The sequence below is a fragment of the Mytilus trossulus genome, chromosome 8 (assembly GCF_036588685.1).
Source record: "Mytilus trossulus isolate FHL-02 chromosome 8, PNRI_Mtr1.1.1.hap1, whole genome shotgun sequence".
In the NCBI taxonomy this organism is placed as follows: domain Eukaryota; kingdom Metazoa; phylum Mollusca; class Bivalvia; order Mytilida; family Mytilidae; genus Mytilus; species Mytilus trossulus.
The window spans coordinates 19,222,039-19,247,558 of record NC_086380.1 but is presented as its reverse complement, the minus strand read 5'-3'; the positions used below and the strand labels follow the sequence as shown (position 1 = coordinate 19,247,558).

Sequence of the window (25,520 nt, the reverse complement as noted above, 5' to 3'; positions counted from 1 at the left end):
TTTCAGAGGAGAAGATTTTTGTAAAAGTTAACGACGACGACGACGACGGACGACGACGACGGACGACGACTGACGACGGACGCCAAGTGATGAGAAAAAGGTATGCTATAAATCATATCAGTCAGTACCTGACTACAGAGCTGATCTCAACCCACCAGCAGAGATATTAACTCACAGCTAGTAAATGTTTTTTTTTTCATTTTAGACTTCTCAAGAAGAAAGACAGATAGTGCCACCTGTTGGTCAAATCAAACAAGAAATAACTCAGGACACAGATGACGACTTACCTACTTTAAGTTCTAGAAACACAAAACCAGCAGATTCAAACCTAAGAATTAAAATAGAACCATCTGGTCCTACAGTAAAACAGGAACCAGAAAGTCCGGGAATAAAATCAGAAAATACTCACACAGAGTTTATCGAGGTAGAAATTAAGTCAGAACCCAAAAGTGACTTACAACAATCTGAACCTATTTGTTTGGACTCTGATGAAGAAACTCAAGATAGTAATGAAAAAAATGAAAGTGTTTCAAAGGGAAATGACAAAATTGAAATTCTAATTGAAAATAACCAAGAAAATGGTTTACAAGAAAACATTGAGAATATTAATGTAAATGTGGAAAATGAAGATGATATTCAGAATTTAGAAACCAGTTTTTCAAATATTCATTGTGATGATGATGTCATGATGACATCACCATCGAAAACACCAATGAAAAAGCAGCCTGTAGAAATGATGGTGGACTCTCCCATGAAGGTGGATACAAATGAAATAAAAAATTTGTCTATACACAAATCACCTCTGAGAAGTATTGAAAATTTACAATTGAATTCTGAAGAGGATATGAATACCTCTATACAAAAAACACCCATGAAAAGTAGGTTAAATTTAGATATTGAATCTGAGGATGCAGAAATGGCATCTCCTGCACTGAAATCTCCTGTGAAAACCATGGAAATTATGGCTAAGGGGTTAGGATCAGCTGTAAAATTGTTTGGAAGCCAAATTTCAAATACTGTTTCAAGCTTTGTTAATATGGTGACTCCTGAAAAACAGAGAACACCTGTAAAAAATAAAAGAAGGAGTGTATGTGCCAGTCCATGGTTGGCTAAAACACCTAAAGCAGGAAAATCTAATGTTGTAAATGAAGAATTGCTTATCTCCCCTGATGCTAATCGGCCATTGATGTCTGTGGGTAGAAAGTTTAATATCCCTTTAACATCACAAGCATTAACTGAAGCTAGAATGAACTCCACAATAATGTCCGCCTTTGTTGAAATTCCTGCCCTGGACAATAGATCTGCAGATAGTTCACATAGTAGTAGTGGATCTCACAGTGAAAACTTTGTTGAGGAGTCACCATCACCAAAGGCAAAGAAACGACTACATGGAGCCTTGGTTCAAGATTCTCCTTTCAACAGCTGTGATACCTCAAGGGCAGATAACTCTGCTAGTATTGTTGTTGATTCTGAACAAAATACGCCAGCTGTGATCGGTAACAAGTCTGTGATAAGTGACCTCGACATTGACAGTACACCAAAACGTCTTTTAAACTCTTCACGAAATACAGACTGTATTGATGATTCAATGAATTACGAGTCAGATAAAAGTGAAGAATCACCTGAAATTAAATCAAGGGTTGATGAATCTGTAGATTGTAATTCAGATGAAAATGAGAACTCTAATAAAAAAAGTGACAGTTCTCTTAATGATAGGTCTGATAATAGCATAAATGAAAGTCCTATAGCAACTGTCAACAGGAAAAAGAGGAAAGCTGTCATTGACAGTTCTGATGAAGACGATAGTGAGGAGGAAAATGTAGAGGAAGAAGAGGAAGTTTCAGAAAAAGGCGGGAAATATGAAAAACCTTCAAGGTCAAGAAACAATGTTGAGAGTGATGACAGTGACAATGATTCTATAAATGGTGCTAAACAAATTTCTAAATCGACGAAAAAGAATTTCGTTGAGGATGAAAATGAATCAGATGATGAGGAGTATGATGAAGATGACAGCTTCATTGATGATGATGGAGATGAAATGTCAGATGAAGAAGTTTCTGAAAGTGAGGCAGATGAATCTGATGAAGAAGGTAGGTTATCAGTATGTATAGGATTAATTAAATAATCATGGTAAAATAAGACTGGTTTTATAGCTTGTCCTGGGTTATTGGTGAATAACAATGAGACCGTAACCCAGTGACAAAAATAACCAAATTAGTTCAACATTTACAACTTTTGTTAATTTAAAAAATGTACAAATACAACAAAAAGGGAAGGCCAAATAGAACTTTAGAGATAATTTTATGATATAATATATACCAAGATATATCATTACCCATGCCAAAGGAGTAATGGCATTGAACAAAAGATAAAATTGGTGATGTCCAACTTCTTGAATGATCATTTTCACACATCTGGTACAACATAAGATTAAAAAAAAAAAATTCAAACATTTAAAGGTATTGATTCATAGATTACTATATCAGAAGCAAGAAATTGAAGAATATCATATTTCTCATGTTTCTGTAGATCTGTTGTTAAAGAATTTTATAAGTGGGATTTCGGGTTTACCATTCAAAAACCTCAGGGTCTTTTCTGTCCATCTAATTTGAAAACTAAAGGTTACAAATGTTCTCTGGACAAACTCTCATGTCATTGTAATAAAATGAGTGTGTATGAGCAATACACACTGATGATGTTTTGATTTTTTTCTCTGAAGGTAGATTATGTTACTCTTATAAAATTCCATTATTCTAATATTTGTACAACATTTGTTTTAGATTTTGACAGTCTTTCAGAAGATCTTCAGACAAAGTTTAGCAGCTTTGTAAAGAAAGGAAGGTAATAAATACTATGTAAACAAATAAGAAAATGTAGGAACAGTCATCATCTTACATCCAATATCATGTACAAAAGAAAAAGTATAAAAAAACAAGTCCATAAGCAAGACATACAAACTAAATATTGATGATGAATCCATAATAAATCAGGGGTAAAAAAGTATTACCAAATACAGAAGCAAATTAAAACTGAAAACAGAAAAAGCGAACAACAAAAAAACTACTGTCTTATTCCTGACTTGCTTCAGGCATTTTCAGAAGAAAATGTTGGGTTGAACCTAGTTTTGTAGCTAACTAAACCTATCACTTGTTGACAGTTGTTTATAATTCCCTTAAATTGACAAAATTGGTTTAGCGACAGACATGATAGGTTAATTTGACAATAATTAGAATTCAGCAGCCAAAACTGTGTAAACATACATTACAACTGAATAAAAAAATCAAATAAACCTTTAATGGTTTACTTTTTATTCACACATTGAGACTTGGATGAAGAGTTGTCTCATTGCCACTCACACCACATCTTGTATCTATAAAAAAAAAAAATCTCAACAAAGACACACGCCAAAGGGTTGTAGATAATGCTACATTTGTTACAGACACCAACCAAAAAGTGATAAATTTCGTAATGATTTTGGTAGTGATAAAATGCCGTATATGATGCAGGAAATGCTTACCCTTCCGGAGCACCTGATTTCACTCCTGGTTTTTAGTGGAGTTCGTGTTGTTTCTTAATTATTATTTATAACTGTTGATGTAAATGTCCTTTGGTTTTTCGGAGTCTGTTTACTCCTTGGTTTTGATTGTTATTGTCTTTCTTAGTTTCACTTTATTAGCCACACTGTAAACCAATGTCAGTGTAACCAATGGCAATGATGAACTTCATCTGAATTCTCAGCAAAAAAAACAACACCATCTAACTATTAAGCTGCAGCAAAAACATGGTAGAAATTATCAAATGGTTTTTTTTGTAAGCTGTTTGAATAGTTTGTAAATATAGTGTATAAAAAAGAAGATGTGGTATGATGACAACTATCCACAAAAGACCAAAATTACACAAACATTAACAACTATAGGTCACCGTACGGTCTTTAACAATGAGCAAAGCCCATACCGCATAATCAGCAATAAAAGGCCCCGATAAGACAATTTAAATCAATTCAATCTAGAAAACTAACGGCCTTATTATGTAAAAAAATTAACGAAAAACAAATATGTAACACATAAACAAACGACAACCACTGAAATACAGGCTCCTGCGTTCTCATATTTGTAATTATTTTTTAGGTCAATGTACAAGAATGGTAATTATAATGAGGCTCTAATGAACATTCTACAAGCTCTGGAAATATTCCCTCACAAGGAAGTTCAAGCTCTAGCTATTAAGATCAACAAGAAAATCGATGGATCATAAGTCAATGTAATCAGGAGAACAATTGATGTGCCAAAACAGAAAACTCAGACAGTATGTTAGATGTCCTGGAATTGTCCTAGATATATTTATGAAAATAACTGTGAAAGTAAAAAGACATGATATATTTATAACTTTTCTTTGTTGGTACTACACATCTTTTGAAAAGATAATTATTTTGAGGAACTTCTGTAGATATTTTATTGATCATTTGTTAGGTTAGATTTATGTTTTTTATTGAAATTTTTATAACGAAAATAACAGTTACTTTTCTAATATCATGAGAATATTGTGTTCTACAATGGCCACTTTTGGACCATGGTTCCACAGTGCTAAATTGTTCAACATGGTGCTATTTATACATTTTGTAACCTTTTTACTTTTTGTTCTGTGCCATGTTTAACATTAAAACAAAGCACAAGAGAAAAATCTGAAATATCTTATCCACAACATACATTTCAAGTCTTATCATTTACAGGAGATATATTTTTTTTTTTCACATATGAATATTTGTTTTTTGTTTATATTTAACAAATGGTCATCTATTTCTATTTTGAAAAAGTCCAAATTTAAACTGATTTCACCAATTAAGGTGGTACCTAACACTACAGGGAGATAACTCTGTAAAGTCAGCTAAAAGTTTTAATTACATTGTGTTGTAAAAGGAATATTAAGCTTCTCAATGATCAAAATTGGTGTTTGTCAAACAGTGTAATTTTTCTGACAAAACGGTTGGTTCAAAATTTTTGAAATTTTTATATTTTTGTTAAAGGTTCAAAGTAAATACTTTTACTATATTTTATGAAAATTAAACGAGCCAAATTAATTTTAGTGAAAGTGTTGGGTACCACCTTAAGTGGTCCAAGCAGATGATACATACCTCTCATAGGCTCTGATACTTTTACACCAGATAAGATTAGAAAACAGATATTTAAATGAGCTTTGTAAGATGGATATCAACCTTATCAAGTGAACATATACCTATATATGTATAAGAATTTATAGACAAATTTTGGTCTGTTTTGTATAGTTCTTATAAAAACTTGATTTTCAAACAATTACTGATTTGACGTTGGAAACTTTTTCAACCTTGAAAAAGGTTATCACATGTATCAAATATTTGTATAAGGTTGATTTTTTTGCCCAACCTACGATAGTAGAGGGGCACTATGTTTTCCAGTCTGTGTGTCTGTTCGTCCATCTATCTGTTTCGTTCGTTCGTCTGTCCCACTTCAGGTTAAAGTTTTTGGTCGAGGTAGTTTTTGATGAGGTTGAAGTCCAATCAATTTGAAACTAAGTAAACATGTTCCCTATGATATGATCTTTCTAATTTTGATGCCAAATTAGAGATTTTATCCCATTTTCTATGTTTTTAACATAGAAAATGATAGTGCAAGTGGGGCATATTCTTGTTTATCCTAAGAAGGGGTGTAAAAATGTTGATTGTGCACACATTTTTAGAATGAAACGCTTCCAAACTTCATACAAAATGTACTTTGGTCATTGCTTTAACCCTCTAATGAATTTACAAAAAGAAGTATTCAATTCTTATTGAAATTTGAACATGAATATAGTGGCCTGTAATGTTAAAATTTTAAAATGATCTTCTAAAAAGAAACTTTTTATCACATTTTCAGTTTTTTGTTGTTCTTGAATTGACATTATTATACTGTGGATTCATTTATTTTCGTGGGCACCAATTTTCATGGATAAGGGAAAACTTGCATGTTCGTGGATGTTGTGATTTCATGGTTTTGATGCAGTCTACATACAAGCCTATAGTAAATTTGTCATTCGTGGAACATTTAATTTCAGGGTTCACCGGTAACTTCGAAATCCACAAAAAATTGGTATCCAACGAAAATTAATGAATCCACAGTAGAACACATCTTTTTATATGTGTACATTTTTGATAGTTGACACTAAAGATTACTGGTAATTATAATGATGAATATTCACAGTCAGTTGCTGTAATGACAATGAATACATATCTTTTCCTATACTATTTGTTCTTTTTTAGATAAGAATCAATCTAATAACAAATGGTTATTTGTAATAAAAGAGATACAATCAGGAAGTTTGACTTTTATTATAAAATTATGTTATGTACTGTTAATTCAGAAATTTTTGCAAACTACTGTGTGATGATTCAGTAATAAGTTTTTGATCAGACTGATTGTCAGGTGTACATATCGATCTTGCAGGATTCATCTGACCTCATGAAAATAAGATGTGGTATGATTGAACTCATATTCATGGTTGATTGGTCAATGTTAAATTTTCATGGTTGGTTCCCTATCTCAGATACTGTAAGCAAACAGTTCATTCTATTTGGTGTTTTGAATAATTGCAGGGTGTATATGTCCTTGTGGCAGAATTTATCTGACCTTGACTTTATTTTTCATGTTTTATTGGTAGATGTTGAGTTTTCATGATATGGTCTGTTTTTCAGATACAAGGCAATAAGTGAACTATATTGATGTATGGAATGATAACTTTTATATTAAGGTGTACATTATAATTTAGTAGGACTATATTTGGTGTATAATGATTGTCAGGTATGCTTGTCTGTTTGTCAGGGTGTATACAAATAAACAGATGTGGTATGAATGTAAATGAGACAACTGTCTACCACAGACCTAATAATGTAGAAGTTTAAAAACATCATAGGGCATTGAACAGTGAGCAAAATCCATACCTCATTGTTTGTAAGCTACTGTAAATTCAGATATTATTGCGTGCATTTATTATTGCGATTTTGTCATTTAAAACTTAAATGCGAATTTAATTGTTACGATTTTGGGAAAAAATTCTGCTTAATTCATATCAGATATTTTTAAATGGGAGTTTAAATTATTGCGTTTACAACTCCTGCAATTTTTGCAATAATAAAAACCTCGCAATAATTTCTGAATTTACAGTATACAAGTCAAATTACAAATGTAAAATAGGTCAATAGACAAACTAACAGCCTGAGTTATGGACAAAACAATAAACACTGATTTACAGGCCCTTTACTACAAATGTATAGAATTACTGATATCCTAGTAAACTAAGATTGGAGTAGCTGACTGTAGCTCACCTGTCAAGTGTTGGGGTTCCAACTCACAACCTCCGTGTCAACAGGCTAGTGAAACAATTGATGAACAACTAAGAACACTTGAGGCCCCTCCATTGAATTTAAAGCATATGAGAATTTGACAGCAAATATTCTTTATCAAATATCATACCCGGCAGACAAAAAGAAATAATGTTATGTTGTGGTATTCTTTCAGATATTGTTAACATCCTTGTCATTTGTTTTCTGATGGAGAATTATTTGTAATCTTATCACATCTCCTTATTTCAGCCTTCTTTTACTTTAACGTTGAGGGTAAGGTTTGGGGTTAAGAATAGTTTAGTATATAGCTCTTTATGGGTTAGGACCCCTAAAGTAAAAAAAGGCCCTTATTTTTTATCAATATGTGTTTTTGTATTCAATGCTAAAATTGTGTAATGTGAAGTACAGATAATGAGTAAACAGCTCAAAGTAACATTCAAATTGAACTGACCAAATGCTGGAAAATTGATTATCATCAGATTGATAACTTCAGAAGTTCTGTTCTGACATGAAGTATCATTAGTCAGCACTTTGGACCTGACATGAATTATATATAAATCAACTGTTTACAAAACATTAAATTTCTGATATACTTAGGCTTTCTACCTCAGGAATAGATTACCTTAGCCGTTTTTGCCGAAACTTTTCGAAATTTTTGGTCCTCAATGCTCTTCATCTTTGTTATTAATTTGGCCTTTTTAACTTTTTGGTTTGAGCTTAACTGATGAATCTTTGTAGATGAAACATTTGTCTGGGGCATACACAAAATTTCAATCCTGATATCTGTGATAATTAGATATAAGAAGATGTGTTGTGAGTGCCAATGAGACAACTCTCCATCCTAATACCAATTTATAAAAGTAAACCATCATAGGTCAATGTACGGCCTTCAACACAAAGCCTTGGCTCACACAGAAAAACAAGCTATAAAGGGCCCCAAAATTACTAGTGTAAAACCATTCAAACAGGAAAACCAACGGTCTAATCTACCAGTATATAAAAAACGAGAAACAGGTATAAATTACCTAAACAAACAACAACTGCTGTACATCAGATTCTTGACTTAGGACAGGTGCAAACATTTGCAGCGGAATTAAACGTTTCAATGGTACGAAACCTTCTCCCTTTTTCTGAAACAATAGCATAACAACACAACATAGAAAAACACACAATAAAATATCAATTGGCAAGCTTAACTTATTTAACACCATTTTCAGAACTCTTGAAATATTTTGGCAATCAGTTTTATTGGGTGAGGAAGCCAGAGTGCACAGACTGAACCACCTTCCTTACTTGTAGTTTAATTAACTTGCCACATTCTAGGTTTGAAACTAAAAAAAATGCAGTGTTATCTGAATAAGCCTGGTCATAATAACTGATCAAATATCAAATATTTCATACTTTAACGGATGGTTTCTAATAATCAAAGAGCATGATTGCTCTGAGAGATACGATTGCCATTTTTTTCATTGATACATGTATTAGTATTATTTTCAAAAATAATTCAACTGCACATGTAAAATGAAATTTATGTAATCTGAAAAGTTATTCAACTTTAAAAATAGCCAATCATCGATACAAGTGCATAAATAATGTAATTATTGTACTTTATTTTTGTACTATCAATTCCAAGTTTACTTTCCACAGCAGTCACTGAGAGTGAGAGAAGTAGTTATTTTACTTTGTACCTTATCGCCTATTTTCCTACATGAATTCTAGGAGTAATCCAATTTCTAACTCTTTCAATGTTTAATTTCAAGTTTCTTTGGGTCGGTGGGCATGATTCCTTTCCATACATATTCCTCTGTTTAAATTGCGATCCCTTTTAATATAATACGACGTCTATCGACAGAACGAGTTAATCTTTCTTGACATATCGTCGTATTTTGATTCCGAATTGACAGAAGTATAAGGAAGACAACTAGAAGCGATAATATGGAAGACTCTATTTTGCCTGACGTGTTTCTAAATTTATAAAAACACTAAATAAAAATACTGTTTAATTCTGATTTTCCGTGTTGTTAAAAACAGGCATATAAGTCCAGGGAAATATTGAAACATGAAGATTTTGAGAAGAACATTATAGGACAGTTGTTTGAATTCAATCCTTTTCTTTGTTTTTAACTTTTAAAGCAATACAATCTAAAGAATCTGAGATGTTCCTTAATGTTAGAATGAAACGGTTGACATGAGGGCATGGCCCTGAGTCAATGGTAAAAGTCTACAGATTGCTAGAAATCAATCGTATCCCAAAAAAAAATATCCATGATCAAGAATATATTTTTAATAAATGAACCAGCGTATTGGTATAATATAAAAAAAATAAGATGTGGTATGATTGCCAATGAGACAACTATCCTCAAAAGACCAAAATGACACAGACATTAACAACTATAGGTCACTGTACGGCCTTCAACAAACCCATACTGCATAGTCAGCATAACATGGTTTTGATTAATAGATTTTATTGTTAACAGTAAAGTTTGATAAGTTCATCACTAACAGCAGACGGTGTTAACACTCCTAAGTCTGTAAATAACAGTGTGATATATGCTGGGGGAGTGTAGTCTACCAATGGATGTTCTCTGAATAAATCTGTGGTAGTTTTCAGGGTACTGGCTTTGTACTGAAATAAATATGTGTAAATATATATTAATTTTGTTTATAAAGGTGTAACAGACACATGTAAGCAATATGTGTTTATTTTCATGACTTTCAAAAAATTGAATAAATGCTGCCATCAAAACTTCTATTTCCTGTTTACATTTAATGAAAAATTGGATGCCAATTTAATTTCATCTTGAGTTCTTCAATTGACAGTTGATATGTGTGACCTTGATAACAACAATATATTTCAAACTATTTGATATTATTCAAGAACATTTTCTTCTTGGTGAGGAAAAGGAGTCCTTGATAAACTACTAGGCTTTAGCAACTGACTGAAAAACACACTTAATTTTAGCTATGTACTCTAAATTCAGAAAATATGCATGCATGCATTCATCACTGCCATATCCTTGACCACTGGCAAAAAATGTGAAATCTTATTTATGTGGTTGCAAAATTTTCATGATGGAAAATCAGTGGTGAAATTATGAAACATTGTTTTAATTATGATCCTGATACTGTAGCATTTTTTGCATTTAAAAAATAACCCAATAATTCTCAATTTACTTATGCATTTGTAATCTTTGGTTTCCCTACCTTGTGGCTCTTTGTAATCTTAATGGCCATGAAGATTAGGGAAAGACTTCCTAATCACTTGCCAACCAATACACTTTACAAGAGAATTTTACAGACACAAAAAAATCTTCAATGTGTATAATAAAATTGAGAATGGAAATGGGGAATGTGTCAAAGAGACAACAACCCGATCATAGAAAAAACAACAGAAGAAGGTCACCAACAGGTCTTCAATGTAGCGAGAAATTCCCCCACCCGGAGGCGTCTTTCAGCTGGCCCCTAAACACATATATACTAGTTCAGTGATAATGAAAGCCATACTAATTTCCAAATTGTACAGAAGAAACTACAATTAAAATGATACAAGACTAACAAAGGCCAGAGGCTCCTGACTTGGGACAGGCGCAATAATGCGGCGGGGTTAAACATGATTGTGAGATCTCAACGCTTCCCCTATACCTCTAGCCAATGTGTACAATGATTACATACCTTGAAGTCATCAGGAAGATCATGCTGGTTCAGGGGATATAACCTTGTAAACTTGAAGCTTTCTGCCACTACATAAAATGGTTTATTCATTGCTTTAGCTGATAATCCAATTGAAAATGTACCAATCTGAATAAAAAACAAACTTGTTACAGTCTAATCTAACTTTCAATTCGAATAATACAATGGTTTTGTTTAAAAGTCATTTTTAGAAAGTAAAAATAATTTCATCTATACTTCTGACCTTAGGCACTAGTTTGGACATGGAATAACTATTTAGTATTGGTTGTAACAAAAGTAAAACTCAATAAAATTTAAACATTTTGTTGTTGTGTGTGAAAGATGCTACATAATTTTTTGCACATGGTTCTGTTTATGATTTTGTATATCTTATATATATATATTTAACACAAATCTTTAATTAATGACCATTAGAGAAACATATTCCACCACCAAATCTTGTGCAATACCATGTTTCTCCATTATTGACATTTAAACTATAAATATTTGGTAATTTAACTGTCTTGAGTGGTTACATAGAAAATAACTGTTTAGTGTCTTTAAATATCAGCTGTATTTGTACAACCTAGGAAACACCTGTTTCAGGCTGAGTACAAATACAGCTGAAATTTAAAGACACTAAAAAGTTATTGTCTTTATCCTGCAATTAATTCTGTATTTTATTTGTGTTTTGAAAGACACAAAAACACATGTTTTGCATTTAATTTCGATTTAAAATCCCTTGAGGCCCGTGTAGTAATAGGATGCAATAATAACACATTCAGCTGAAGACTGGTTCGCAAAAAATGAATCTCGAATGGTCAACAATAATACATCGTTCGAGGTGAATAATTATCTATTTTAACATAACAAATAATTTCAACAGTAAAAACCAATAGCAAAACATTGTCCAATTTAAAACAGTAGTGTTCGAGTTGTCCTACGCTTCAGACTCGACATTCACTAAACATGCATGCTGAAATTGACACCGTTGTTTTTGTTACACAATCATACACATTCAAGGTTTTGAAGTCGATAGTTGTCATCGTAGAAAGGACTGCTGTTCATGTGTGTATGTTATCAGAAAATTGGTGTGATTCTTATTGCTCTAAAGAAATGTTTGGAAACAAACGGAATGTATAAAAGTTATCATTAATTTGTAATTGCTACGTCATTGGAATGCGAGTGCAATACACATTCCGAGGTCACGCAGGTTCATACAATAATCAGTCCGGCAGTGAGTGGAGCTTTTAAGCGTATCTGTACAGTATACAGAAACAGCATAGCGATATCCTTTGGGCTGTATCTGTATAGTAGAACACCCAATTGCAGGATAAATATTGTTTCACACTCAATGCAGCAGTAGAATCTATACATTTTTTAATCAACCACAAAGTTCTAAGAAACTAACCTTATTAATGATGCCACCACTCTCGACCACACCTTCAGCACCTACTAACACAAGATCTATTTTCTCCATCACATACCTACAAAATGTATAGTTCGTCTCTAGTACAAAATCTCATACTTGATTTCAAACCATATAATGTTAACTTCAGTACAAGTAATCAACGTAAAATGTAAAAGTGACGCTACTCAAATTTATACTTGATCTGAGTTTTGTGGTAAAACGCATTGTCTATAAATTTTATAATATTTAGTTGAGGCAAACTTGAGTAAGAGAATGGATATGATAAATTCAGCATTTTTTCCATTTGTAAAGGAGCATAACACTAGAACTGTAAAAATGATGCCACAAAAGTTCAAACTTGATCTAAGTTTAGTGGTATTTAACATTGTGTATAAGTTGCATAACATTGTGTTAAGGCAATCTAAAGGAAGAGAATGAAAACCAAAATTTCAGCAATTTAATATTTGTAAAGGGGCATAACTCTATAATGGTGAATGTGATGCCATCAAAATTCAATTTTAATCTGTGGATTGTCATCACCCCCACTAATTAAGTGTATACAAACACTTAAAATACCTACCCAACAGCGGAGTCAAGTATAATGGTAGATGGTATACCAAGTTTTTGTAATTCTTCATGTGTTTTGTGTCTGAAAAAACAAACTGCTGCATTAATAACTTCTATGTATAATTCTAATAAACCCAACTTTATGTCTTATATATAGACATTTATCTGCTTCTCTATACATCTTTATCCCTTTGATAATACAGAAATTGTCTGCAAATACTCCTGTTCTTATTTAATAATCTATCACCATACTTCTTTATAAAATTGAGAATGGAAATGGGGAATGTGTCAAAGAGACAACAACCCGACCAAATAAAACCAGATGCTCCGCAGGGCGTAGCTTTATACGACCGCAGAGGTTGAACCCTGAACGGTTGGGGCAAGTATGGACACAACATTCAAGCTGGATTCCGCTCTAAATTTGGATTGTGATTAAATAGTTGACACAGCATAGGGCCAAAATAAAAAATAGGTTTGTTTGCCCAAACGCTACCTACCCAGAAAAAAGCTGCCTACTCAAATTCTTTTATTGTCCTGATGTAAAGAAGTTTTTTTTTAATCAAATAGGCATGAAGACTTATATACATCTGATACTTCAATTTCTTTAAAATAAAAAAAAAAGAATATGCCTACCTACCTACCCACTGTTTCAACCTTTGGGTAGGGTTTGGACAAACCAAAATCTTTTTAATTGTGACCTAGGTTTCTGACACAGAATGAATGTATTCAAATGAACTTAAAATTTTTGTTTTCTCTTAGAGCAATTCACTATGCTGTTGAATATTAATCCTCTCAAAAAAATGTTTGAAGAAATTTTCTTTTTATTTATGAAATTTCAAATGAGAAAAATTGAACCCAATTTTTTAATCACATCCCCCTTTCCCTTATTCCAAAACTAATTTCAATTAAAATATTCTAATGGAGTTTGCAACAATTACTACTCATTTAAATACATCATAAAATATTAAGATGTAAAAAAACTGCTTGTTATCACTGAATGGTGAAGATTATTTAAATTTATCAGTTGGTAGTAAAAAGTGAATATACATTGTATATTGTATATAACAAAGATTTAAGTTGATTCTGGACAAAGAAAGATAACTCCAATTAAAAAAAATTCTTTCAGATATTTCTTGCTTACTATACTGGACAAAGAAAGATAACTCTTAATTAAAAAAAATTTGCTATTTCACAATATTGTGAAATTAGATATTTCTTGCCATTGCACAATACTGTGCAATTGAAAAGACTTGCTATTGCACAATACTTAATATAATAATTTTAGATCCTGATTTGGACCAACTTGAAAACTGGGCCCATAATCAAAAATCTAAGTACATGTTTAGATTCAGCATATCAAAGAGGCCCAAGAATTTATTTTTTGTTAAAATCAAACTTAGTTTAATTTTGGACCCTTTGCACTTTAATTTAGACCAATTTTAAAACTGGACCAAAAATTAAGAATCTACATACACAGTAAGATTTGGCATATCAAAGAACCCCAATTATTCAATTTTTGATGAAATCAAACAATGTTTAATTTTGGACCTCGATTTGGGCCAACTTGAAAACTGGGCCAATAATCAAAAATCTAAGTACATTTTTAGATTCAGCATATCAAAGAACCCAAAGGTTTCAATTTTTGTTAAAATCAAACTAAGTTTAATTTTGGACCCTTTGGACCTTAATGTAGACCAATTTGAAAACGGGACCAAAAATTAAGAATCTACATACACAGTTAGATTCGGCATATTAAAGAACCCCAATTATTCAATTTTGATGAAATCAAACAAAATTTAATTTTGGACCCTTTGGGCCCCTTTTTCCTTAACTGTTGGGACCAAAACTCCCAAAATCAATACCAACCTTCCTTTAATAGTCATAAACCTTGTGTTTAAATTTCATAGATTTCTATTTACTTATACTAAAGTTATTGTGCGAAAACCAAGAATAATGCTTATTTGGGCCCTTTTTTGGCCCCTAATTCCTAAACTGTTGAAACCAAAACTCCCAAAATCAATCCCAACCTTTCTTTTGTGGTCATAAACCTTGTGTCAAAATTTCATAGATTTCTATTAACTTTAACTAAAGTTATAGTGCGAAAACCAAGAAAATGCTTATTTGGGCCCTTTTTGGCCCCTAATTCCTAAAATGTTGGAACCAAAACTCCCAAAATCAATACCAGCCTTCCTTTTATGGTCATAAACCTTGTGTTAAAATTTCATAGATTTCTATTCACTTTTACTCAAGTTAGAGTGCGAAAACTAAAAGTATTCGGACGACGACGACGACGACGCCAACGTGATAGCAATATACGACGAAAAATTTTTCAAAATTTGCGGTCGTATAAAAACAACAGCAGAAGGTCACCAAATTGACCAACAGGTCTTCAATGTAGCGAGAAATTCCCGCACCCAGAGGCGTCCTTCAGCTGGCCCCTAAACAAATATATACTAGTTCAGTGATAATGAACGCCATACTAATTTCCAAATTGTACACAAGAAACTAAACTTAAAATAATACAAGACTAACAAAGGCCAGAGGCTCCTGACTTGGGACAGGCGCAAAAATGCGGCAGGGTTAAACATGTTTATGAGATCTCAACCCTCCCCCTATACCTCTAACCAATGTAGAAAAGTAAACGCATAACAATACACACAATAAAATTCAGTTCAAGAGAAGTCCGAGTCTGATGTCAGAAGATGTAACCAAAGAAAATAAACAAAATGACAATAATACATAAATAACAACAGACTACTAGCAGTTAACTGACATGCCAGCTCCAGACTTCAATTAAACTGACTGAAAGATTATGATTTCATCATATGAACATCAGGCAAAATCCTTCCCGTTAGGGGTTTAGTATCATACCATCATAACATATATGAGAAGAACATAAACCGTGTCATGCCTTTTTCTACCATTAAATAATCAAGAAGCATTTAAACCTGTTTTCTAAAAAAAAGTTTAAAAGACATATACACTTTTATTCTAAGAATAAAGATGTCTTCGGTTTTGTATTTATTTTTTTGGTTTTTATGGCAATATAACAAGGATTATTTCCCCCCATTCATTAATTTTTGTTACAATTTCAATACCTATCAAGGTACTGTAAATATAGCCCCAAAAAGAACCTTAAGGGGGCTCGAGGGTCTAAATCATTTTTTTTATTTAATACAGTACGCCCAAGGAGTTTGTAATCCCAAACTCCATACTCCGATATTTTTCCTGGTGTCACACCAGGAAACTCCGACATCCCTCCCAAAATCCGCTACCTTTTGTTTATTGTATTAGCGACATCTCTCCCAGTCTGGTGTGACGCGGTGTGACACCAGGTAATTAATTGCCCTAATCCGTCTGATCTATGCCGGCACGCGACAGTCAAGGTATGTGAGATTTCTAATGTAATTAAACAATTGTATTTCCTGTCTATTGATTATCAGGTTATATCTGATTGCTTGAAACAAATGAAAGATTAAAATAAAAAGCAAAACGTTGTTGTTAATTCTTTCAATTACACTGTACATTTTAATCAAGTTTTTAAACAACTATATTTGATTTTGACTTCCGTTTTTGTATCAGTAAATAAATATTTAATTTACTAAAAGAGATATAATTGTGCAACAATAAATGGAGACTAACGCTGAATAAATGAGGGCAGTTTCAAGAAAAATTACCCGTCTCAAAGTTGTTTATACTACAAGTAAAAAAGAAAATATTATTCACTATATGTTATGCTAATAATTCTACGCCATTTCCATTTTACGATTACAAAATAAAAGTTTTAAAATCCAAAACGTTGTTGTTAATGGTTTCAATTGTATTAAAGTTTTATAAAAAAAATCTATACTTGATTATGACCTCGTTTTTTATTTATCGGTAATTGATATAACTTACGAAAAGAGACATACTGGCGTGAAAATAAACGGAAACTAACGCTGAAGGTATAAAATGTGAACAGTGAGAAAATTACGTGTCTTAAAACTTGTATATGCAAGTAAAAAAAAAAATACTATTCACAATGCGTTATGCTTAATAAGTCTACGGCATTTTCTCTTCACGATTAGCATTACTTTAGGATATATATAATACATTTCGGCTACAACAGGAATACTTCTATAGCTGCATCAACTCGTCGTTGCATAATATTCATTTACGCACAATGAATGTAAACTTTTGTGTTGTATTTAGAACAGTGATCTTAAAATATTTTTAAAACAATTAATTGCCGTGGGAAGACGACACGCATCTCAGTGATCAACAGTGCGTGGTTGAACTTGAACTTGACTTCGCTCACAATATTGAATGCTAAAAATAGTGACATCAATTTTGTCCACGAGATTTTTATTTGGCGGGAAATAGTATCATGTAACAGTAAACTCAGGTGACCTTTCTGGATAACCGTGGGGAAATCCATTGAAAGTTTAAACTTGCTTTGTAATGATTGACATTTGTGTGCGTTAAGATTGAGGCTCTAGAAGGTCCTTTTACAATTGATTAACCGGATTCTAAATTTTATTCCTTTTCTGAATAAACGAACATCAGCCTTTTATTTATACGTTTCTCAGTCAACAGAGGACATAAACCTGGACATTATTTATACTTCCATAGTCAACACTATACATTAATGGTAGATGAAAACAGGATGCATGTCGTTCAGTTCCTGATGGGCGTTGGTAGAGATCCTCTGTGAAAAATGTGTCGATCCTGAGACTACTATAACACAGGTCGATCGTAAAAATCCGATCCACATTTTTTTTACATAGTTCTTTCTTGTACGATATAATTTCATTTTAATATTCTATAGTATAAATTGTTGAAATACTTCTTTTTATATTTCGCCGAGGACTTTTAACGAGCAGTAAAATACGGATTGCGCCAATCCAATTTTATTTTAAATAATAAAAGATCAATAACAGATCATAACAGATAAAAAACACATGATTTTATTTCTTCATATAATTAAATAAGGTTGTGATTATTGTGTTGTGTCTGGGCGGGGAATTATATCAGTATTTATGAATATAGGGCTGCCACATTGCATACAAAACTATTTGTCACTTTACAGTTTCTTTTTTAAATTCAAATATTTCAAGTCGGTAATCTACCGAGGTAGTGAAACATAATATTTTACATTTCAAAATAAATTGAAAGTAACAGAGTTCACTTGTTGGTCCGATAAATTAACTCTAGGGTTTGATTTAGATTGGACAAATAACCGTAAAAACATCATTTTGTTTTAAGCCAGTTGATATTAATTATATAATATTGAACTATTAATGAACCGGATATTGCTCACTGAGTAGGTCATTAAAAGTTCTAATTGTGGTTAAATCATCTTTGTTGAAACTTTGTTGAACAAACAAAAATTATGAACTGATCGGACTATAATGAAAATACTAAATACTAAGTATTAAAGTGTTTTATTCGTATTTTTATACGTTTTTACGTTTTATTTCATATGGCAATGACATGGGCATATACATACAAGAATAATTATCTTATTTTAAATAAAAATGTCACACTTTTATCTGACAATGAATGGACATTTAAATAACGTATTTTAAAGCACACAGGTGCAATCAAGATCGATTAAATGTACAAAGGTAATAAATCTGGCTAATCCGATTATGTTGTCACGCGTCATTAATTTTCAGTTCATCTGATGGGCAATAAACCAATTAACAGCCACGGGGTGTTGGGAGAGAATCTTTGGAGGAAATTGGGAGTAGAATCCGTGATTCGCGGTGTCACACCGCTACACTCGGAAATCGGTGATAAAAGTTCGCGATTACAAACTCTCTGGGCGTACTGTATAAGATTTCGCTATATTTGCCTATAAATTAACTTTATCTTATACCTAATAGAAAAATGAAATAAAAAAATGGGGTCACCGTTCATTTACGCTCACAATCTGCCTTCGAAAAAAGCATACATTTTTGCTAATGTCCTTTTTTTCTGTTGAACTAATAGGAGAAAAAGCGGTAATATAGAAATTAAAAAATAACTAAATTACAGAAATGGCTAAAATTTTACAATTATTTAGTTTATGTACAGCTTTTTCGAAAATAACAATAAAAAATATAGGTCACCGATGAGTTAAAAAAGTTATTTAAATTTTAATGCCAAAAAATGGCATTTTTGCACCAAAGGGAGATAATTTGGAGCTTTTTCAATGATATCTACGTTTTAAAAATCACCTGGGGCCAACACGTATTGATTTTTTGGAATAATTTATGTACCATATGATAAAGTAACAACTTCTTAAGGTAATTAATAAAATTTAAAATGAAAAATAAACGTTTGATTTTTTTCTGAAAATGTTATACCCGCGAGCCTCCTTAAAATCAATCAAAATATTAATGAAATGTATAATATAGTTGTATCATGCATCAAATACAACACAATCTACATTGTCACACAAGGGCTTTTCCAAATTTTAATGCTTAGGTGTGTGGTGGGGGTTAGAAGACAATTGTTTTAGACCTCAACTACCCATAATATAAAAATTTTCATTCGACATACAAGTCTCATAAAATTATTTACAAAAATACAAACACCAGTACACAATTTCTTAATTTGAGTGCCTCCAACCCCAAATGTGTTTATATTTAAAACAGCCCTGATATAAAACAAGATAAATTATAGATACCCAGACTTGTTAGGCTGTGATTCAGCTACAAACACATTAAATCTTTTCTTGGCTTCAGCTGCCTCCTTAAGTACTTGTAATACAACTCTTGACTTGGAATTGGTTAAAATTGTCTGCAATTTAAACAAATTGGCATACAGTGATTAGAAATCCTAAGTAAAGGAAAGGATTAAGTACTACTTTGAATGTTTAAATTTGTTCCTGTTAAAACTACCAGTAGCTTTAGCTTAAAAAATTATTTAAAAAAAAAAATCCTAAATTTTCTAATTTTAGGTGTTTTGGTGATCATGTCTGATGAAGGACTAGATCAACACTATTTTGAAAGGAAATCAACAATGCAATCCTTTCAAAGATTTGCCATGAACACTAACTTCGTTATGGACAAATGATATATTACAAGGGGAGATAATCTAGGTTCTATTTATCATTAGTTATGAAGCAGACAATACAATGATATCAGTTTATCTAAACCATTCAGGGCTTTAAATACATTGATATTGTCTGACAAATTTACATGGGATATGCAACATTAAGTACTTGTAACTGTTCGCAATATGAAACTCTGTCTTAAAAAACTTTTCTGATTTGTCAACAAAAAAACCCACTCTGTATAACATATATTTCACATTTTGATTTCCTTCATAAATAAGGTGATATAACATTTTGTTCATTCATTCACTGTGTTAAGGATCAAGAATTAAGCACATACTTGTCATATTGACATGATTTTTTTCTCTTCCACATGTCATGGACAGGCCCGTAGCCTGGAATTTCCAAAGGGGGGTTCGTTGGACTCACAAACTCGACTTCAACAGTCACAATTCAAACATAACATTGATTTTAACAGTGCTTATTTGTTTTCAAGGGGGGTCGTTAGAACCCCCCGGACCCCCCCTGGCTACGGGTATGATGGACCAATACCATGAATACCAAGTCTGCATAAAAATTCATATTTGATCTTCATTTTATATATGAATAACCAAATGTCTGGTTTATTTTTTAGTTAGTGTACACATCTAAGCATCTAAAAACTAAAGATAAATTAAAATAATTTTTTTTAGTGAACAAATTTTTAGTAATGATATCAAACGACTAAAGGAATGTGTGACATGATGATATCTTAACCATTTGTATGTGATTCAACAGGGGAAGTGGGGTGTATGTGAACTAGACATTAACTCTACAAAAAGCAATTTTTATATTCTTTATTATCAAAGTGTCATATGTCTTATTGGTAAGGAATCAACCTCTTATAAAGTAAGGGATTTTTTGGCTGTGTTGAAGACCCATTGGTGGCCTTGGGCTGTTTGCTCTTTGGTCGGGTTGTTGCCTCTTTGACAAATTCCCTGTTTTATTCTTAATTTTATTTTTCAATCAGAGAAGACAAAAACCTTTCATGGAAGAAAAAAATATTTAAGGAGGGCACAATAAATTGAAACCTACAGTTCCATCTCTGATAAACGGATGTGTCACTTTGCCAATCTTATGTCGTGATCCTGCTACTTTATCCAAGAACAAATTTCCTCTTTCAACCAACAACTTCTTTAATTCTTGAATATTCTGGAATAAAATCAAATAAATTGAGAATAAACAAAAACAAAACACAGTTAACCAACTGATTTTTGTCAGAGATTATTTTGTGAATAAAGAATTACAAATGTATTTTGAATATATGCACGCCTCTGGGTGTGGGAATTTCTCACTACACTGAAGACCTGTTGGTGACCTTCTGCTGTTGTTTTTTTCTTTGGTCAGGTTGTTGTCTCTTTGACACATTCCCCATTTCCATTCTCAATTTTATATATGTATTTTACAAAAAAAAATCTAACTTTTCATTTCTTAATACATCAAGAAGAAAAAAAGAGTCGTCTCTTTTTAATAATCCTACCACATCTTCTTATTTTTATAGAAAAAATATTTTCATTTTTCTTGTAATTAAATATCCAATTAATTGAAAAAAATAATACCGGTAATGGCAAAGCTTCTGTTTAATTATTAAAAAAAAACACACATCACCTTTGAATAAGTCCTAGTATATAGTTATTTGGTAGTGCATTTCTTTTAGACAACACATGGAAATGATAAAAATCCCACCTGCACTTTCTCTCACTATTTTTAGTGTGGTGTACTACTTTTGGGACAAATTATATCAAAATTATAGAAAACTTCATCAGCTCTAACTCAAAATATAGACAATTTTATGTTCAGGGGGTCTTGAAATCTTTTGACAGCTTCCGAAATGCTAATTTTAAACCTTTTTCATCTGAACCAAATCACAACTTTCCTTTAAAATTTATGAGCAAAAATTTTTCCCAGTGTAATTTTATCCCCCTTCTTGCTATTTGAGGCATAAAACATGAAGAAATAAATTTGGAAGGAGTATAACAAAGATTGGCAAGTAACACACAGTCCACACTAGGGACTATATTCGTGGACAACGAAAATCAAGGGACGATTTAAACTGTGTACGCAGACTCATCAGTTTTCTAATTTTACATGGGCATAACTTTTGTATTTTTTCTCAAAAAGATGAGAAACTGTGTATAGTTACATACTGAGTATTCTAGTGAAGTAAGTTTGAGTGATATAAATCTTAGGAAGAGTTCTCCAGCTGATGATATAGATGTTGTACTACTGTCAGTCTCAGTTAATATGGTTATAGCTTCCTTCAAACTTTCTCTCATTTCCTGCACAGTTTCAACTGCAAAAGAAAACAAGAAGATAATGCAAATGTGTTTGTAATTACAGTAAAACATTATGTCAGTTTTCTTGATTTATGTAATGTAATTACAGTAAAACAATGAGTCAGTTTTCTTGTTTTATGTAATGTAATTACAGTAAAACAATGAGTCAGTTTTCTTGTTTAATGTAATTGAATAGATCAATTTTAAGTAAAATGCTTTAAAACTACACTTTTTTCAAAATTATATTTCACACATTGAAGTTTCTCTGCCATACTCATACATGAACATATTTATTCTGATATGAGAACTGAACAAATTCAGAGCAATTTTCAAAATCTTAGAGATCTGCATTTAATTTCATATTCATATCCTGAGCATAAATTTTAATCCATAAAAGTTAAAAAAAAATATATAATTGGCTATTAATTTTCCATAATTGCATAATGTCTGTTTGTAAATTCTTATTCATGTTCACTTCTTGTGATACTAATGTAACACGTTGCCTTTATATAATTATGGTATGTCCATGCTTCATCAGATCTGAACACACTATTAATTGACATAGAGGAAGTCAGGTGATTTCTTTAATTACATGTAAGTATGAAACTTTGGATAGTTATACATTTTTTGTACATTGTCAATCAAACCAGAGGCAGATTTAGAGGTTTTTTCAGGAGGCCTTGGAAAAAAATGGTTGATTATATAGGGAATCACTCAAGCATGACTGGAGTGGATCCCCTCTTAGGCAATCTGTGCCCCCCCCCCCACCACCACCAAATGTGGTCTAATAAACGTTGCCCCTCTTCCCCCACTAGAGTGCAAACCTAAATTCCCTTCGACTTTGTTGGTAGGGGAAGGGGAATAAAATCACACACAAAAGCAAAAGAACAGCTCTTGTATTGCAGTTAATTTTCTCAGAGTCACTTATGTAGGTTCTGATAACAAGATATGATTAAAACTTACCTTTACTGATTTCCAGGAGGTGAATTAATGTTTTTATTGCTGCTACAGCTGCTGCCAAATCTGGTTCATTATTAGTAAGATTGGTGAAATATGTCAGTATATCTGTAATATAACAGGTAAACTGTTAAAAATACAGATAAATCTTATGTAGTGTTACTAAGGTTGGTAAATTATGTCAATATATCATACTGAAATTTAAATTGCAGTCCACTTCCAACTTCCGCAAATGGACTTATAATAGTCATTACTGCCTCTAAGTCTACCAGACAAAAATTAATCTGACCATACATGTAGGTCAATCTGACCTCATAATTATATGATGAATAATCATGATAATTACTGAAAATTTTGGTTTTTACCTGAAGAATATTTTAAGGAAACAGTAGTAGAGATAAACAACAACAGGTGAAAACCCTTTTTAATTAAAAAATCTAGAAAAATCAAATTATCAAACAACACAGGCTTTGCAATACAGCTATTTACAAATTTTTAAGAAATTTAGTTTTTCATTTGAATCATATTTACAGAATTATCTACATAGTAACTAAACATATGAATTTGGACGATGTGGCGGTATGGCCAACACATCCTTTGGCCGTCATGGAATTATGGTCGTCGCGTCTCGAAAGCAAGCTCTTGACATACATGTACATGTTTTATAACAGATTGTCAAAGTTTCTTGTGCTCTGTGTTTTTAATATATTTTAATTCAATTCTCATCAAATAAGGTTTCCCTGTGCCTGTCTGTCAGGTGCACATTAAATTGTGATCATCTCTGGCAAGGAAACCCTCATTTAATGAAAAATTAATTTAAAAATATATAGTATTGGAAGGTGCTAGATCTCAACAAGACGATGTTCTGTCAGGTGTGCCACAGGGCACAGTACTAGGTCCTTTATTGTTCCTAACATACATCAATGACATGCCCGGATATACTCAATCAGATGTCCGCCTCTTTGCTGATGACAGTCTACTATACAGGGAAATTAGTAACACCAAAGATACAGAACAACTTCAGAAAGACCTTGAAGCATTAGAAAATTGGGAAAAAACATGGATGATGAGATTCAATCCAACAAAATGCAATATTATCCGCATACCACCAAAGAACAAAGAACCTATACAATACCCATACACTCTACATGGACACATACTCGAACCAGTAGATAGTGCCAAGTACTTGGGAGTTTCAATATCAAACAACCTCTCATGGAACAAACATATCCAGAGTGTTACAGCAAAGGGTAACCGAACACTTGGGTTTGTCAAACGAAACCTTAAAGAATGTACCAGGAAAGTAAAGGCTGCTGGCTATACAACACTTGTGCGACCTGTCATAGAGTATGCTTCTACTATATGGGACCCAACCAACCAAGCAAGCATCAACACACTAGAACTTATACAGAGGAGAGCTGCTAGATTTGTCTATAATACTACACATCACGCACACCAGGGTGCGTCACTACAATGTTAGAAGATCTTAAATGGGACACATTACAGACAAGATGCCGTGACAACAGGCTATGCATGCTCTATCGTATCCAGAATGAGCTGATAGACATCAACAAGAGTACTTACCTCAAAGGTGGCGACAGTAGAACTCGTGGAGGACACAAGTTTTACCAACAGAGGGTCACCAGTGATGTCTACAGGAACTCCTTCTTTCCAAGAACAATCATGGAATGGAATACATTACCTGCCAAGGTTGCTGAAGCGGGATCAGTTGAAGATTTTCGCTCAGGGCTACAGACAACACATTAATACCAGACTGGACGATTGTACATAATTTTAACCGTAACAACCTGATTTTATTGTAAATACTGTATATAGCCTTAGGGGACTAGATATGTGATGTCACCATGCATAGTCCCGCAGAGTTTAAACGTTTTATTAAAGGAACCCAACTCTTATATGGAAGAAGAAGAAGATAAACAACAACAAAGCACCTGTCATATGATATTATTTTTGATTCCATATGTACTTCGAATATGGTAACAGTATGTAGTAAAATAAGTGCCAATATGGCCTCTGACACTTTTACTATAATGGGATAAGCACAATTGATACTTTTAGTTTCTCTATATAATTAAAAGAGGGTTTAGTCACAACCTTGTTTTTCCATCTTTTTCTGTTGCAATGATATGTTCGGTTCTTATATTTTTTTCAATCTTAGACGATGCGTCCAGAAATATTCCGAAAGTTCAATTTCATCGTTACCAAACC

At 32.4% G+C, this 25,520-nt stretch overlaps 2 protein-coding genes across 3 annotated transcripts in view; one reads left to right on the top strand and one right to left on the bottom strand.

Annotated features, from left to right (window-relative positions):
- The window catches only part of LOC134680665 (DNA excision repair protein ERCC-6-like), a 68,271-nt gene extending 62,026 nt beyond the window's left edge, over positions 1-6,245 (top strand). For both annotated transcript variants that reach the window (XM_063539799.1, XM_063539800.1), the window contains exons 30-32: positions 206-2,090; positions 2,781-2,841; positions 4,128-6,245. In XM_063539799.1, coding sequence (XP_063395869.1) covers positions 206-2,090; positions 2,781-2,841; positions 4,128-4,254 — 2,073 coding nt within the window. In that variant the 3' untranslated portion in view covers positions 4,255-6,245. The remainder of the gene's footprint in view (positions 1-205; positions 2,091-2,780; positions 2,842-4,127) is intronic.
- Positions 6,246-9,771: 3,526 nt separating this feature from the next.
- On the bottom strand, positions 9,772-25,478 carry LOC134680664 (translation initiation factor eIF2B subunit alpha-like). The gene is made up of 9 exons (XM_063539798.1): positions 25,407-25,478; positions 23,298-23,399; positions 22,206-22,351; positions 21,094-21,210; positions 19,651-19,763; positions 13,012-13,080; positions 12,432-12,507; positions 11,024-11,149; positions 9,772-9,977 (listed from the first exon to the last, which is right to left on the bottom strand). Exons 1-9 carry the CDS (start codon positions 25,417-25,419, stop codon positions 9,822-9,824), a joined length of 918 nt encoding a protein of 305 aa, XP_063395868.1. The 5' UTR covers positions 25,420-25,478; the 3' UTR covers positions 9,772-9,821.
- Between the last annotated feature and the right edge of the window lie 42 nt (positions 25,479-25,520).

Excerpts from the sequence above, each read along its gene's own strand:
- LOC134680664 (XM_063539798.1), bottom strand. Across the intron at positions 22,352-23,297 it reads CCTCCTGGAAATCAGTAAAG|TTGAAACTGTGCAGGAAATG; the intron begins GTAAGTTTTAAT and ends TTTCTTTTGCAG. Across the intron at positions 13,081-19,650 it reads TCACAGCCTAACAAGTCTGG|ACACAAAACACATGAAGAAT; the intron begins GTATCTATAATT and ends TTGTTTTTTCAG.